The sequence below is a fragment of the Porites lutea genome, chromosome 5, assembly GCF_958299795.1.
Source record: "Porites lutea chromosome 5, jaPorLute2.1, whole genome shotgun sequence".
Classification (NCBI taxonomy): Eukaryota; Metazoa; Cnidaria; class Anthozoa; order Scleractinia; family Poritidae; genus Porites; species Porites lutea.
In genome coordinates this window covers 41,861,159-41,877,390 of record NC_133205.1, presented here as the reverse complement: position 1 = coordinate 41,877,390, position 16,232 = coordinate 41,861,159, and the positions used below count along the sequence as shown (strand labels likewise).

The window sequence follows — 16,232 nt, the reverse complement described above, 5'->3', positions numbered from 1 at the left end:
TCTGGGTTGATAACACTCCAAAAATTCGCGTATCTTGAAGTTTTCTATGAACTTCTGTCAACTTCAAAGTCAACTCGTTGACTTTTTCGCGCTTGATATGTGCTGAACCCTGTATTTTGCTCAGAAATTGCTCATCTCCATGTTGCTAAAACCACAAAAAGTTGCTCCCAAAGCCAAAAGTTGCTCAAAAGTTGTCGAGCACAATCGGGACAGGCCTTGTCATACTTCGATACTCTTTTGCGTTACTTTTTATCAGTGACATTCTGTAGGGCAGCTGTTTTGAATGGACCAAAAGACACACTCCAAAGCGCGGATGAAGTGAAAAGGCGTGTATAACTGTGTAACATGTATAAACACTTGGAGAGTTTGCCAGACAAGAGCCTATCATTCACAAATCTTTCATTGGAAACAATTTGCCACACACTCTATCTCTCTCTTTGGGGGCGATGGTCGATTACAGAAATTCGCCGACGATTAAATTCTGTGCTGACGTATTCCCTGCTCACAGATGTCCTTCTATAAAGTTTTTTTAAAGCATTGTCTAATATGTAAAAAAGTGAGAACGCGAGAGCCTGAATTGATCAAACCTTTTAATTTCTAACTATTACTTTCCGGCTAATAAAATGGACTGTATGTAAAAAGTGAAAGAGAAATAACGAAAAATTCCAACTTCTAATCAAATCTTTTCTTATGGTTTACACTGAATCAGTGCGTGGAACCTGGCTTTTCCTGTTTTTATCTCTGGGTTTGTATGGAATATGTATGAAAATCTTCATTATGAATCGTTATAAATTATTTCTCAGAGCTGCACAACGGCCAAGAATACCATTGACCGACAAAATATACATAGCGGGCGCAGCTGTAGTGTCAACTATTACTAGTTTACACATCTGATCTTTGGAAGCGCTAATTTGGTATAGTTAACAGTATTAACAAATTATCGAAAGAACAGTTCAAAGGTCAGCTAGAAATTAGTTACATCTTCTTTTAAACAAGGCATTGTTCAATTATCAATTAATGAGTTTCCTAAAACTATTATGTTAAAATAATTAAAATAATTGTTATGATAAAATAACCTCATTTCTTACAATAATAAGCTCCTTCACAATAAACTTTTTTTGCTGAACACTCGGTTCTACACTATTCCCAACCCATAGTTCTTTAAAGTCTTTGAGATCAGGATTTGAATCATTGAGAACGTAAATTAAAGAGTAAGAATGGGACGATGAGATGTCTTGTACGTGATATGTGCAATTATTTTACCGTTATGCAACATCTATCTAAAACTAATTTATAAATTAATGATGTAATCTTAGACACTCTGAATGCAAGATACTCTAACTAAATGAAATGAAGACCTATAGCCTGCTGTCGCTTCTTCGAGAGTTGCGAGAGCAGAAGAGACAAAAAATTCCGAAAACAACCTGTTAGAGCCCGGGGAAGGGGGGACTTCGCATATGTAAGGGGTGGGGATGCTCGTGGGAAATTTTGAATTAAATCCCTAAAGGAGACCGATCTGGACGTGGCCCAAGCTTTTTTGATCCCTAAACGAGACCATGTTAAAACACAGGCAAATGAGAAAACTTAGATTATATGAATGGAGTAAACAAAACGAATTAAAAATATACATATCAAATATATGTTTTTATATTTTTTCGCCGGCAACCCTAAACGAGACCTTCACGGCTAAATATGATGGCGTTTTGTCCAGAACACCCTAAATGAGACCAAAATCCGAAATTTACATCCCTAAGTGAGACGATGAGCATCCCCACCACTTTCATATGCGGAGTCCCCTCCTTCCCCCCCCCCCCAGGGTGTTAGAGTTCCAAGCAGCACATATACTGCATGTACACTTAACTCAAAAGGATAAAACATGGAAAAGACAAAGAAAATCACACAGCAAAATATTTCAAAACATTCTAAAGCATCTTAAATATTTATCTTCTAAAATAAAACATTGAATTTAGCAGAACAGCTCTTAAAAAAGAAATTGAATTACATGGAAGCTGGTATGCGTGAGAGCGACCTATCTTCCCATGTGTAAGGAATTTGAATTGTCTAGGGAAAAAATTAACAAAGTTAATGAATAGCGTTAGAGCGGTTTTCACTTGACTGTCGAAAGTAATTGAGGAATTGGTTTGGTTTTGGTTTCACTACACCCTTTGGTTGGCTAGTGTATTTACTTTGGTTTTGGTTTTACGACAGTCAAGTGAAAACCGCTCTATCCACCGGATAAATCATTATCCACTGGATAGCGATATATTGGTTTTCCTAATACTTATCCAATGGATAGGAATTTATCCAGTGGATCTTTTGAACAACTGGCTCCAGCCTTCAGGTGTTCAAAAGGGGCATAGCCCTATCCAACGGATAAATCTTTATCCACTCTGACTCTATAATGCAAACGGTTTTCCTAATACTTATCTCTTGGATAGTGATTTATTAGGTGGATAGCACTACTTATCTTTTAAACTGCCGGAACCTGAAGGGCAAGAATGAAGCTAGAAGATGAGTTTTAATCAAAGTACAATGTAGATTAAGGGAGTGATATGTGTGTAATTCATCAGAAGTTACCTCTAGGGGTGAATAGCACAGGTTGTCAAAGCTGAGACAAAATGGGAATTGTTGTGCAACAATAAATTGATTATAAGGGGTTTGTATGGGTATTACAGAAATTGCTATACAGGAGTAAAAAACAGGAGAGGAATTCCTTACCTTGTCTCCATGGGCTATTTACTGTGTGTTCCTGGTATTTGAGGCTGTTTCAGAGTGATTCTATCAGGTTTTATTGTGCTGTTTTTCTCTCTTGCAACTAAAACTTACTGGAATCACTCTGAAACGGCCTTAAAAGCCAGGAACACACACTCAAATGGAGACAAGGTAAGGAATTCTGCTACCCTTTGACTCCTAAAATGTGATCAAGACAATCCGAACTCTTGAAATTTAATGGACCATACAACAATTCACAATTGTGAGCTTGGGCTTCCTGTGTTGATAGTACATTAATGCCAAAGGACTCTCTGTGTTTGCTGTTACATGTAGTCATGTTACTTTATAGAGTATTTTCCCAGAAAAAGTGGCCTAGTACTATTTTGAAAAAGGAAAGAAAATGTAAAACTTCACGTCTAAAAGCTACAAAAATAAACAGCCAACTATTTTAACAAACTATAAAGTATAACTGCATTCCCCTGGGGATCTTTGACTTGCCAATGTCCTTCTCCAATGTTTCGAACTCCACCTGGAATTTCAGAACACATTTTGTTTACTCCATTCATCATGAAGCAAAGTGCAGTGTTTTTCACAGTGTGTGATTTGAGAGATGGGTGCAAAACAAGTTCAAGTTCTAGTTTGTCAGAGAGTGGAAATTTACGGTAGCTCAAGCCTTCTTCAATCTTGTTATAAGCAAGTGGAGTTTTACCAGTGATTAACGTGTAAAATTTCTCCATCTCATCCATACTGTTGTTCACATAGAGTAAAATGCGAACTCCAGGACAGGGTGAAAGTCTCTTCACTGCAAAAAGTGGCCCATCAATATTTGCAGTCTTGAAATAAACCTCATCTCCTTCAGAGATGGCTTGTGGAACTTTCACCTCCTCCCAGTCTGTAGAACTAGACTTAACTACATCCAAACACCTGTCAGAATTCTTTTGTGCTCGCTGGGTAAACATCAGCATCATGCCAACAGCAGGTGATGTGAGGCCACGATCATCGATTCTCCTGGTTTTAGAGGCAGGAGAATTGGAAGGGCTACCTCCATTGGTGAATTTATGTTCTGGTTCTCTGATGCACACAAATGGGAACACAGATTGATGAGGCACCAGTAATGATGTGAGGGTTCCTTTCAGGGCTGGTCCTTCACCAGTTGGAACAGCCATTTCTATATAACAGGGTGGAGGAGTTGCAAGAGACACAGCTAAGAGACAAAGAAGAGAGACAATTATACATAATATTAATATCAGCAGCAAGTCACTTACACGTATATTACTGACACTTTAAATAAATGTATGCCAACTCTTCCTAATCATCCAGGAGTTATCTGGAAGCAGAAAACACTTCCAAGTCTCCTGTAAAGGTCACCAAATTAATGTCTCAAACAAAAACTCAATTTTTCCTCATTTTTGTATATACTATACTATGGGCAAACATTTTTATCCCAGATTTTTCCAAATACCTAAGTATCTCTCTGTTTGTTTCCTTTTTTCTATGAGAAAGAAACAAATAAAAAGACAAACAATTGTATTATAGAAAAAAAATAACGTCAAAGGTCAATCATTGGTGGTCACAGAAATTTTCGTGGTAAGATTTTAAATCATTGTTTTATGCTTTTAAAACAGGCGAGAGATGTCTGTGAAGAAGACATTGATCTACAATGCAGTTTACACAGTGAGCATAGTTATAACAAATATAATAACACTTAATGTAAACACGGTTATTTTTCTCAAAGGAGGCAAAAAGATTTACACAATATGGCTATGTTCATGCAGTCCTGGTCGATTTTTTGACCAGTTGAAAAATTTGAGCAGACACTTTGTTCACACGAAACTGTTCAATATTTTTGTACTGTTCACACTGGACTGTCGAACTGTAATAATAACACGATTTGTAAATCCATGTTCACAATATCTCTTTGCAATCTCCCTCTCTTTTTCCAGCTGAGTAACCACACATCCATGCAACCACGCCTTTCCCATACAAAAATTCAGCCAGTCACAGAGTTCACACCTTGCCGTTCAAATTTTCGCCCATATTGGTCAAAAAACTTGACCTAATTCTAGTGTTCAAATGTTTGAACAGCAAGGTGTTCAAATTTTTGTACAGTTAGCATGGATTCCGTGTGAACAGAACACCTAACTGTACAGATTTTTTGATAGGTTGAAAATTTGACCGGTACCATGTGAGCATAGCCTAAGACATAACATTTTACCTTGAATCTCAGTGAGTTTCAGATGATGGATCTCCTCAATCTCTTTATTCAAGAAACACTTTCCAAGTGTTTCATAACCAGAAGAACTGGAAAACAGCACCAGAATTTGAAAACCACTGTAGCGCAGGGCTATTAGTTTTGCGTCACCACTTTTCTTTGTTACCACTTCAGTTATTTTCATAACAGTGGACTCATCAAGTTGTGAGATGCTTGAATTAGGAGTAGCTTCAAAACTCAAAAGAGCAACAAGATCATCAGGATGAGGGGGCCGATATCTTGCCTTTCCAGTGGGAGTTCCCCATGTGCTATGGACCTACCGTTACCAAAATGAAACTAAAAATTAGCTAAATTTGACTCACAGCATACCTGATTTCTCGCATTCAATGCATCCCATTTAGACACCTTTAGTTTCAAGAACAAGGACAACTATGAGAAGAATTTAATTTAACTCAAAGTTTTTCTTACGTTTTCTCAAAAAAATACACCTTGGAAGCTTTACTTATTAGTAAAGATGAAACTTCTAACCTTTGATAACTTGTTTCTGCCACTTCAACATTCTCACTAAAACTCATACAATAGAATGACGACAGCTACTGTGTCACATTTTCCGCCCAAAATAACTCTGGTTCATGTGGGCACTCTACTGTTCTTACTTGGTATTTAGAAAATCATGTCCACACAGTGGTCCTCAGTTTAGAATCTAAAAGGTTTCTAATGGAAACTACACCTCCCAAATGACTTGTTTTTGGTAATTTTCATAACTGCTGTGGTATAATACACATGTCTTCTGCTCTTCTAACAGATGCAGCATTATGTGCACACCACTCACATCAAAAACTCTGGTTTATAATATCCTTTGAAAAGACTATTGTGAATTTTTTTTCCTGAAATTTATTATTGGCATGGAAGCAAACCTCTTTAAAAATTAACGGTCTGCTCACAACTTTTTTGTAAGTGTATACTATACTGCACTTGATATGTAATAAATTTACTTTAATTTTGGCTTTTTGTTCAAAAGCAAAATATTATTTATTGAAATATTCTTAGGGGTACAATAGTTCTTGCAGAAATGGGAAGCATTCACAAGGTTAGTTGTCACATGTAGCATAAATCTTGTCATGGTTTTGGAAGCCATCTTGATGAGTAGGCAAACATGACAGAAATTTACAGTGTTTGTATGAGAATCTTATGTTGAATAATTTTGCTAAAACGCCTGTTCTGAAAAAAATATGAATTGGAAACTAAAGCTTCAATCCTCAGGATTCTACTGAAAATGAGGGCATTGCATGCAGCTGCATGCACTAGAACAACTTTTTAAAATTTTCTGTACATTTGTCTATAAAAATTTCTCTTCCTGCTGACTAACATTTCCTGGGAAAAACTGCAGACAAATATACGGAAAATCTAAAGCAAGTGTCTGGGGAAATTTAAGCACAGTTATGGCCCCAAACATTTGTTAGTAGAATCTTTTGCTGTGTAGTTTTAGTTTAAAATTCATACTTTTTTCAGAACAGGCGTTTTATGGAAATTACCATAAAATTCCGAAAATAAGTCCCTCCATTTTAATATTAGCCCCCCAAACTTGTAACGTAAAAACACGTCCGTTAAATCACCCCTCCAAATATGGGCCCCCGGGGGCTTGTACTTGGAAACTGCCGTCAAATACAAAGTAAAACAAAGCAAAAACGGTAAATTTCCTTCCAACTGTAAGGCTTGCCCAATCGATTTAGAAATGCAAATTTCCCGACATAGATAAGCCTCTCCGAACATAAGCCCCTCCAAAAATAAGCCTCTTTAAAAGGGCCTTTGAAAAATATAAGCCCCGGGGCTTATTTTCGGATTTTTACGGTATTCGACATTAGACTCTCATACAAACACTGTAATTTCTCACACGGTTGCCTACTCACCAAGATGGCTTCCAAAACTGTGACAAGGCCTATTGTTATATTCCTAAACTTTCACTCAACTAAAAAGGGACTGCCATTGGTTGATTTTTGGTCACAATGGCCTTGACTAAAATCAAATTGGTTCTGATCATGATACATTTTAGCAATTGTACTCTGCTTGGGATACATTACAGCACGTGATCAAAGCATAATGGAAAGTGGCGTGACAGAAGGCGGGAAAAACACGGCCAGTTTTCTTTTTTGTGAATGAACAGGCACAACAACACAACCATCAAGCCTCAAGCTAAAAAGCAACAATTTTCAAAGTTGTCCCAGAGGAGAAACAGCAGCTAGTGGAGGAAAAGGATGCAGATAATGTAAGGAAAGTACTTTGTAAATCATTCATTCTGTGGTTTTGAGAATGAAATCAAGTTGTGTTCTTATAAGTACCCAGTCGACTGTTTCGATTTGCTGCAGTTATTCTTTTGTTGAAGTGAAAGTCTAGAAATATAACAAAACACTTAATGTCAGATTCCTCTGGAAACCAGTTAGTTTTGTTTTCTCTCGAGTCATGATGTTTCCCTCGACAACGTATATTGTATTTGTTATCAAATACTCACTAAAGATTGGAACACCCCTCTTCTCCAAATGAGGTAAAAATGGGCTCAATATTAATCCTGGCAACACCTCAATATAATTATAATCAAAATGAAAAGAGGTAAAAAGTAACCAAGCTTATAAATGGGAAAGTTATTACAAGCATCTGTAGTGAAACAGAGTTTTGACAACTAGAGCGTTTTTAAGTCATTTATCAGAAAATTATGAATAAGTATTTCCTATATGGCTAAAAAACTGTCACTTAGCAGATTAAATGTCTGCGTGCATGCGGATGTCACGAAAACATTATCAAACAACGCAAGCTGTCCATCAAAGACAATGAAGTTCTTACAAATGTCATGTCAGAATTAATTTGATAAAACAAAACCCAGTAAAAGTACAAAATGCAGACGTTCGAAAATGATTCTGACCAATCGCAGGAGAACAAATTGACGCGGCAAGTGATCATTTTTAGATAAACCGACAAACTTGTCAATTTTTGCCATGATAAAACATTCTGCAGGAGTTAATTTCCTTTAGGAAAATGACAGAAAGTGACTTTATTTCCCCAAAGCACGATTTTGTGGAGTGAAAGAGGCTTCCCTTTATGTCCATAATGTGCAGTCTAAAATACGCTGAAATTTATAATTGCAAAGAATGATAAGCAGCTACTGTACCAATTTTCCGTGAAAGATAAGCTTAAATGGCGCGTAAACGGTGTTATGAAAGCCCCGGCCGAGAAGCTGCAAACTTTTGTACTAGTTCACTATTTAAGTTGTATTACCTGTCATTCTATTGTCTACTAAACACTGGCAGCGTTAACCCTTTACCTCTGATAACGGGAAATCACATCTCTCGGAGGCACATATGTTCAAAAAACGAACAGACAACTTTTGGTTTTCAATTGTCAATGTGTCGCTTTGAAGAACAATAATTAATAAACAAAAGCGGAACTTTTACCTTCTTTTTCCTCTGGGATGTTTCTGCAGCAGGATCGTAGTGATAAGGGGGCTCTAACTGTGGAGAAAATATCTTTCGAATCAAATATCGTGTTGGGATTTCCGAATCTCTATCAAGTTGAATAACTCGAGTTGATGCCGCGTCAGTTTCATCAAGATCAATATTCTCTTCGTCTAAAAAGGCAAGATTGTACTCGTCATCGCTCACTGCAGCCATTATTTTTCCCCTGGAGTTCTCACCCGATATACTTGTTCACAAGAAAAGGCTGGAAAGAAAAGTAAACCGGATCGATACCGTGCCTCGGAAATTTGTACTCGTTAATCAAAACGCTCCCCTATGGCTGTGTTTTCTAAACAAATACAACGCGAAAAGGTCTGGTGACCGAGATAACATTTTTTTAGCGAGGGACTGGGGAGAGTAGTGCCTACGCTCCTAATGGTCTCACACGGTCAAGATGGCGAATGATGAGGAAGAGAGAGGGAGACAATGAACGGCCAAAATCTGCAGGATTTTTTACTTAACAACTCCTCATTAACTAGTAAAATAACATGGCAGAAAAGGGTGAGTATTCAGAGTGTCATTTTACTACCTCGTGTTCCGTATTGGCGTATAAATAAAAAAAAAAACCTTTGTGCCTGAGGTAAAATATAAAAAAACAGCTGAATATAATAAGATAAAACCTATTAAGCTTACTATAGCGGGTATCAAAAGATAGCAATAAGAGTTAATATCTCTCTCTTTTTATGTTTGTCATTGCCATGTTCTTGTTGTTAGCAACAATTTGGAGATTTCCGTACCACCTCATACATTTATTATGCATGCAGCAATTTTATACTATATTTCTCACAAATAGTTAATATTTAAATAGAGTTGAAAATTTTTATCTAATAGCTCTGAAGGAGTGCTATAAGCCTCAAAATTCAGTGATTTCCGATTGCTCTTACAGTGCAATGGAAACTCTTGTAAGCAGACACCCTCAGGACATGAAATAGCTCTCTGTTACTGAGCTGGCTGCTTACAAGAATGTTTCACTTAAGTGGCCATGCACTAGAGATCTAAGGGTTAAATGGCTGCCTACGGGAGCTTGCTCAACTACAAATGTACATTAGAAATGCAAAAAACTGTTTGTTAATAATTCAGTCACAAGCATAAAATTCAACTGACAGTGCTGCTTCAAAGTAGATAAACCGGACCAAAAACATTACAGAAACACGCCCATTCAAAAACGTCGATCGTGAAAATGCAAATAAGTGAAAAATGACGTTAATTTAGTGTCAATCAAGAAATCCCCTGGGTATATCCCTTTCCTGGTTATTGTTCCTGCTCAGACATCCGCAACGTTTGCCTATTCTTCGATGAAGAATAGAACTATACGCGACTAACAATAGCTCAGTCTGTTTAAAAACTGTCTAAATTTACTCCGAATTAGCATGTGACTTTTTGCTGTTAAACGCTTCAAAATTGAAAAATCCTCGATGATTGTTGTTGATTTTGCCGTAAATAATTCAATGCACTGACTTAAAATGAATTTTTACCTTTGACAAACTTCTTGGTGTTCGAATCGATCGATGAAATATGAGCGCAACTGATGCGTTTATAGTTTGTTTACATTTTGTCACGGGTTTTGGATATTATAAACCTTAAAATTTACGGGCAAATTCGACGAAAAAGCACTCTCACTTACATTCTTCATTTAAGATATTGATTTTAGCAAAGTATAAGGCAAAATTAAGAGCGATACTTTCTTTAAGAACACCATAACTACATATTTAACGGCCAAACCTAAACAGCGATCTAATCCGTCTCTTGAAAACAACTACAATACCGCTTCTGATAATAATATTTATAAACGCTGCAAACATTTTTATTCAATCTTATCGAGTGATTTTCGTGAATATGAGTTTTTAAGTGAAGAATACTTTGGTTTCTGATTAGCTTTAACTGTTTTGCTATCAAAATGATTCGCACGAGACTACCGAATTCGCGAGGGTTTTATGTTAGTGCACGAGGAAGAAAAATGCTTCGCTTTGCATAAACTTGAAGCACTGACAAAGACATTCCAACACTTAAAACAATGGCAACCTACTTCTATTGTTTCTGCATTGTCTCTTGAAAGTGTGAGAATAGTTAACCGCTATGGAGTTCATAAGAGACCGAAAACGACGGTAGTCTTTGAAACTTCGTTTTTGCTCGCAAAGCCTAATGGGTACCCCACTTTTCACGGGCGACGTTTTTCAATGGGCGCGTTTCTGTAATGAAATGTGAAAAAAAAAACAAAACAAAAAAAAAACACCGAAGTTGATATATTATTCAGTGGTGAATAAGATTTCATTTCAGGTGTCTGCTTATGGGAGCATAAAAGCAAAGATAAAATCTAACTAGTAAACCCTGAAAGTGTCCGCAACTGCCTACGGGAATTTTGTCCACTTACGAGAATGTAAAAATACACAGTTTGTATAGCAGTTGAAACGAGGTTTTGTAGAGGTGGCTGTAAGTAGAACTGTGCACTTATGAGAGTGTCCATTAAAGAGCTTTGACTGTATTGTCATTTTTCAGAAACAGAAAGGTCACCCCCAGATTATGCTTTTGGTCTCCTTGAAGTTGGATGCAGTGGAACAATTGAAGTCATTCCAGATTTAATCAATAAAACATCTGATGATAACCTGAAGCCACTCACAACAGTAGGTTGGCCTTTGAAAGCTAGAATGTTGTTGCAATTGAAATAATGTTTTCTTCATAATAATTTATTTTTTCTACTTTATTTTATGCCGATAGACATCTTGTTGATATCAACTGTAAAAACTGTGAACACATGAATTATTTTAGGAATGTTTGTGTTATGGCCAATTGCAGTGAAGATCAGGATATGTGAGGAAGCATGAGGGTCCCACGGAAAACTGCCATAAATGGAGAGCTCCCTCTTTTTAAAATTATCATTATTATTATTTATTTAGTATCATGGGTGACAAATTACTCCTTAATTTTGGCTTGAAATTTCAGCCATGTCCATCCTTGCCGTCCTTTTCAGCAGATGATTATGGAACAGTTCTAATGGCTACAAAATGAAAATATCCTGTACGAAACATGCGTCACTCGTGCAGCACTGCTTTAGCGACTTATAAGCGTTGCACAAATGGCTGCAGGAGAGCTGCATGATAACTGCACCGCAAGCACTGCCGGAGTTTCGAAAAAATGACCGAGTAATGCCAGATGATTGTGTGAATCATGCATAAGCTATGCACACTTTTAGTCTTAGATAACAAAAATGGACCATTATTTTTGGAATTCAATTGTTGCACAAAAAGTTTTAGCCTTTTAGCAAATAGCGTGACATAGCCCCTTTAAATTAAATGATTATTAAATTGCTTTTCTTGTTTATAGAAGTATTATTATTTCTTTTCAGCTCCCTTGTGGCCTTCCTCCATTGTTTACCCCTGATTTAAAATCTGATTTGGAGAAATATCTTCTGGATCCTACAGTGTTGCCCATCCATGACTTTCATAAAACTCAAAGGTAATACCACCTTGTTCAAGATGTTTTTTTGGTTATTTAGAAGTACATGTAAATGCCTCCAAATGTTGTATCAATGTATTTAATTATAATAATCATTGATTTCATTTCATTATCTTGAGAAGTGAAGCAGACAAAGATGAATCCGTAAACTTATCAGACCCTTTCCTGGTTTTTTCAACTTTTAAATGGGACCAGTTAGAAAATCTGACAACACAGCTAGAAAGAAATAAAAAATTGCCTTAAAATCAGTAAAGTTGCCAACTTTGAAAGTGATTGGTTAAAAATCAACAAAGATCTAATAATATAGCTCTGCAAAGTCACAGAATTTTACGGACGTTTGTATGGTGGAGGGTAAAATTAAAAGAAAAAAAATAAAAATTTTGCCAATTTGTGGAGCAATACTGTATCTCTTTGCATGCAACACTTTTAAACTTTGGCAATTTACCCTAGTTTAAGACCCTCTTTCCAGCAATGTCCATGGAGTTTCAATTACTGTTCTTAACATTATTTGAGTAAAAAACATACAATGTAGACAGACCTTTCCTGGATCATCTTCCATTAAGTGATTAACTGCCAAATAATACTAGTTTTCACTGACATAAATCATAGATGTGATATTTATCTATTACAATCATGTATATATATGTCACTTAAAATTTCATAGCACAACAAACAGCATCCAAAGTCAGGATGGTAAATCCAGAATAACATAACCTCAAAAAAGTTGAAAAAATGACTCTTGCCGATATTTCGTCTTTTTTAAAAGACTTTGTCAGGGTCATTACTTAGAATTTTATAGTATACACTGATTTACAGTTCAGATTTGTTTTTTTTTTAAGTTGATCGATGTGCTGTGACTCAATTCTATTCTTATGGTATACAAATTTGTTTTCCTTTGTATTATACTTGAACATTATATAAACTTTGATTTCTTGTTTTTATGTCAGGTTCTGGCCCCGTGAAAGAGACCCAGAAAGTTTGCTTTTTGGTGATGTCTGTCCAGTACCATCAACATTGAAAGTAGAACGAAATCCAACAACTGGAGAGCTTCTTGGATATAATGAGGTGTGAAGCATATTATGTTTGAATGTGTTTTATTAGCTTTATGCAGTGGAACTCCTTTAGCATCCTTTGGGACACCTCCATTCAGGGGATACAAATTTTGGTCCCGGAAAAATTTACACACAATCTTCATATCTGTTACCTCTTTGAAGGGACACCTCTATTCAAGAGTAAGGCACATTTTCTCTCGGCCCTGAAACCCAGGTTTAGCATCCATCCAGCGGACACCTTAGTGGTGACTGGCCACAGATATCATTGATAGGTAAATAAGTGTTCACTAGTCACAATGGTGACAGTTTTCAAACCACAAACTACATGTATCTCTCTTAAAGCAATGTACTGCACAAACACACAACATCCCAGAGATAAGTTAATCAGGACGTTTAATTACATTATCTAGCTGTTTAAAATAATGACTGCAACAGATTCCAAGGCAGAAGAAAAGAAAAATATTTTTATTTGTTGGTTATTATTAACAAACCCCAGCCCAACCTCCATTCAGGGAACACTTGCCTTGGTCCGTCCTGAAGGTGCCCCCTCAATATAAGTTCCACTGCACCTTGATTTCAAACTTCCACTGCCCATGTGGACATGGTTGCCTCAAATCAGGGTAAAATAAAATTCTTCAAGGTCAGAGAAAAATCCAATTTTGAAGAAAATTCAGGACAAATTAAAATCATACCGCCTCTGATTGAATGCTTTTGAAGGTTAGAAGAAGCATTTAAAAAAGGTTAGAGGGTAGAGAGATTGACAAGTTATAAAAAATAATTATATTATAACTTTAAAGGAAACTATACAATCTTGTTATTATAGTAGGTGGAAGAAACAGACTGCTTGGTCTTACTAATTTTACTTAATACACCACTAATCTTTTACTCGCAATAGGTGATGGTGACAGATACCGGAAGTACGGCCAAAAATTCTATGTCCCTTTTACGACAACCTGGGCCACTTTCTTCTTCTGTAAGAGGAGAATCCACAAATTATCCTTTCCTTCCAGGTATGAATTAGTCCTGTATGTTTAAAACTACAGAATATAGTTACTACAGCTCATATCTGCTCTCCATTGACACTATGCAATTAAAACCTATTTTCAGAAAAATGATTTTGTGTGATTGTCAAACTGGTGTTAGTTGTAATGCTCTGCATAGTGCAGGATTTGATTGCCAAATGCCCAAAGAAGTGTCCTGTTTCTAACAAACGATACACTCAAATTGCCTGGCAACCATTTTGTAATTACCGTGGAAACTCTCGTGAGTGGACACGCTCGGAACGTGAAAAAGGTGTCCGTAACTGCAGCTGGCCACTTATGGGAGTGTAAGAATACAGAGTTTGTATGGGAGCTGAGAATAATGGTGGCCATAAGTAGAGCTGTTTGCTTACGTTAGTGTCCATTAGCAGAGCTTGCACTGTATTTCAGGCTGCCAAAGTGCAACTTTGAAAACAGTCAAACCAGGAGAACTGCCGTTGAGTCATGTGCTCTTTTTCAACTCCGCTCTTAAAGAAAAGAACATTTGTACCACCCAAGAAAATCCCTTGAGTTGCAAAACCCAGAAAGAGCTTTCCTCCTGCCTGTCACTTCTTTTCCTGAGTACAGTACTCCTGGGTGTGGGTGTTTACTGAAGTCTAGTATAATTATATCAGGTTATTCTATTTCTTCTCTGAGATAAAAAAGTATATGTGAAAAGCATGTATTAGAGGTAAAATGCTCTGTTATGTCTCCTTGTGTTTACAGTTATTATGGTTGTATTTCAGGCCAAGAGGTTTCTCTCAGTTGTTCATTCGTGGCAATCACTAACTCCTATTGTTTGATGTTAGGTGGAATGGAAACTCTAGAAACTTCCAAACCAGATCTTGTGTTTGATGGAGAGCTGGACTTTGAGAAAGGTACGGTGTAATGTTTACAATGCATTTGTATTTTTATTCTTGTTCTTAGGCATGTATACAATGTATTTGTAATTTTCTTTTTCACAAATTGTTTTTGCTCTACATTGTAAACCCTATGACCTGGGTATGTTTAGGCTTGGAGTTGACTGAGCCATAATCACTGATGATCGACTGTCAATAGTATTGGCTATTTTATTCAGAGAAGTCATCAAGTTTGTTCGCTCATTGCTGATACAATCAGTTACTCTAAAGAAACCAGCTCCATCCTTCTATTTTTGTTTTAACGAGACAGTTTAAATGAATTGAGTACTATTACGGTAATAACATTGTAACTATACACAAGAACTTTGGGAGCCACACCAGTTGCTTTTAGTCTAATTTTTAAAGAGTTTCTTTGGACTCCTGGAGAAAGAACTTAATTTTTATAAGTACCAGTAAACTAATTTGGAGATTGAACAAAATAAAGTACATTGTTAATAGGTATAGCCACAAACCTGTTCATGAATATAATTTATATCTTTTTGTTATTGTCAGATCTTCTGTCTGTGCCTCCAGGTTTTAAACAGGGGGTCTCATTTAATGAAGCCAATGAAAGAGAACAGCAAGGTAAGATGCTCTCTCAAAAATGTGTTAGCATTGCATTTCAAGGTTAAATTTGACCAGCTATTTGTGCAACGAGTTCTACGGTCACGATTGACTTCAAACTTGCAGATATAAAACTAGAGAGCTCTGAGGCTTGTTTGGCAAAGTTACAGAAAAATCTGTCTTAGGGTTTTGAAATTATTGACATTTTTTGTAAAAATGCGGTTTTAAACATACCGGTATACCGATATCTCAAACTTTTTCAGACCAATTAAAAGATAAGTAATGGTAACAGGACTGAGTGGAGTCCAATTCGGTCTGTAATCATACGAGTGATTAACAAAATCGGACGACCGCGTAGCGGGAGTCCGATTTGTTTAATCACGAGTATGATTACAGACCGAATTGGACGACACGAAGTTCTGTTACCAATTAATCATAACTTTAACAAAATTTGTGATATATAGGACTCTTTTTAAATCAAAATACAAGAAATTCCAAGATTTTTTCGCTAGCAATGAAAAAAAAAGCCATTTAAGCGCGCGCGTGATGGCGCGTACTGTCCAATTACTCAGGCATGACGCGTACCGTCCTATTAAGGCTGAAATCAGGGCAGTTGAGAACCAATCAGATTTGAGAATTTTGTTATAGTTATGATTAGTAATGGTAATCAGTCCGGAATATCCCTAAATTTAAGGACAGGGCCAGCTGATCACGCGACACTTTTCAACCAATGAGAAGGCGCGCTTGTGTTTATCAACAAACAAATCAAAACATCAAAACATCGCCGCAGTGCAGTGATCAAAAATTTTCAAAAC

General features: G+C 36.6%; 2 protein-coding genes across 2 annotated transcripts in view; one reads left to right on the top strand and one right to left on the bottom strand.

The window, feature by feature from the left end:
- Positions 1-2,491: 2,491 nt before the first annotated feature.
- LOC140936844 (uncharacterized) lies at positions 2,492-8,739 on the bottom strand. Its single transcript, XM_073386349.1, has 3 exons — positions 8,371-8,739; positions 4,928-5,240; positions 2,492-3,916 (listed from the first exon to the last, which is right to left on the bottom strand). The coding sequence occupies exons 1-3, from the start codon at positions 8,584-8,586 to the stop codon at positions 3,156-3,158; spliced, it is 1,290 nt and encodes a 429-aa protein (XP_073242450.1). The 5' UTR covers positions 8,587-8,739; the 3' UTR covers positions 2,492-3,155.
- A 179-nt stretch (positions 8,740-8,918) lies between these two features.
- The window catches only part of LOC140938403 (superkiller complex protein 2-like), a 47,208-nt gene continuing 39,894 nt past the window's right edge, over positions 8,919-16,232 (top strand). The window contains exons 1-7 of the mRNA XM_073387889.1: positions 8,919-8,931; positions 10,927-11,051; positions 11,774-11,883; positions 12,831-12,948; positions 13,831-13,945; positions 14,764-14,832; positions 15,367-15,438. Coding sequence (XP_073243990.1) covers positions 8,919-8,931; positions 10,927-11,051; positions 11,774-11,883; positions 12,831-12,948; positions 13,831-13,945; positions 14,764-14,832; positions 15,367-15,438 — 622 coding nt within the window. The remainder of the gene's footprint in view (positions 8,932-10,926; positions 11,052-11,773; positions 11,884-12,830; positions 12,949-13,830; positions 13,946-14,763; positions 14,833-15,366; positions 15,439-16,232) is intronic.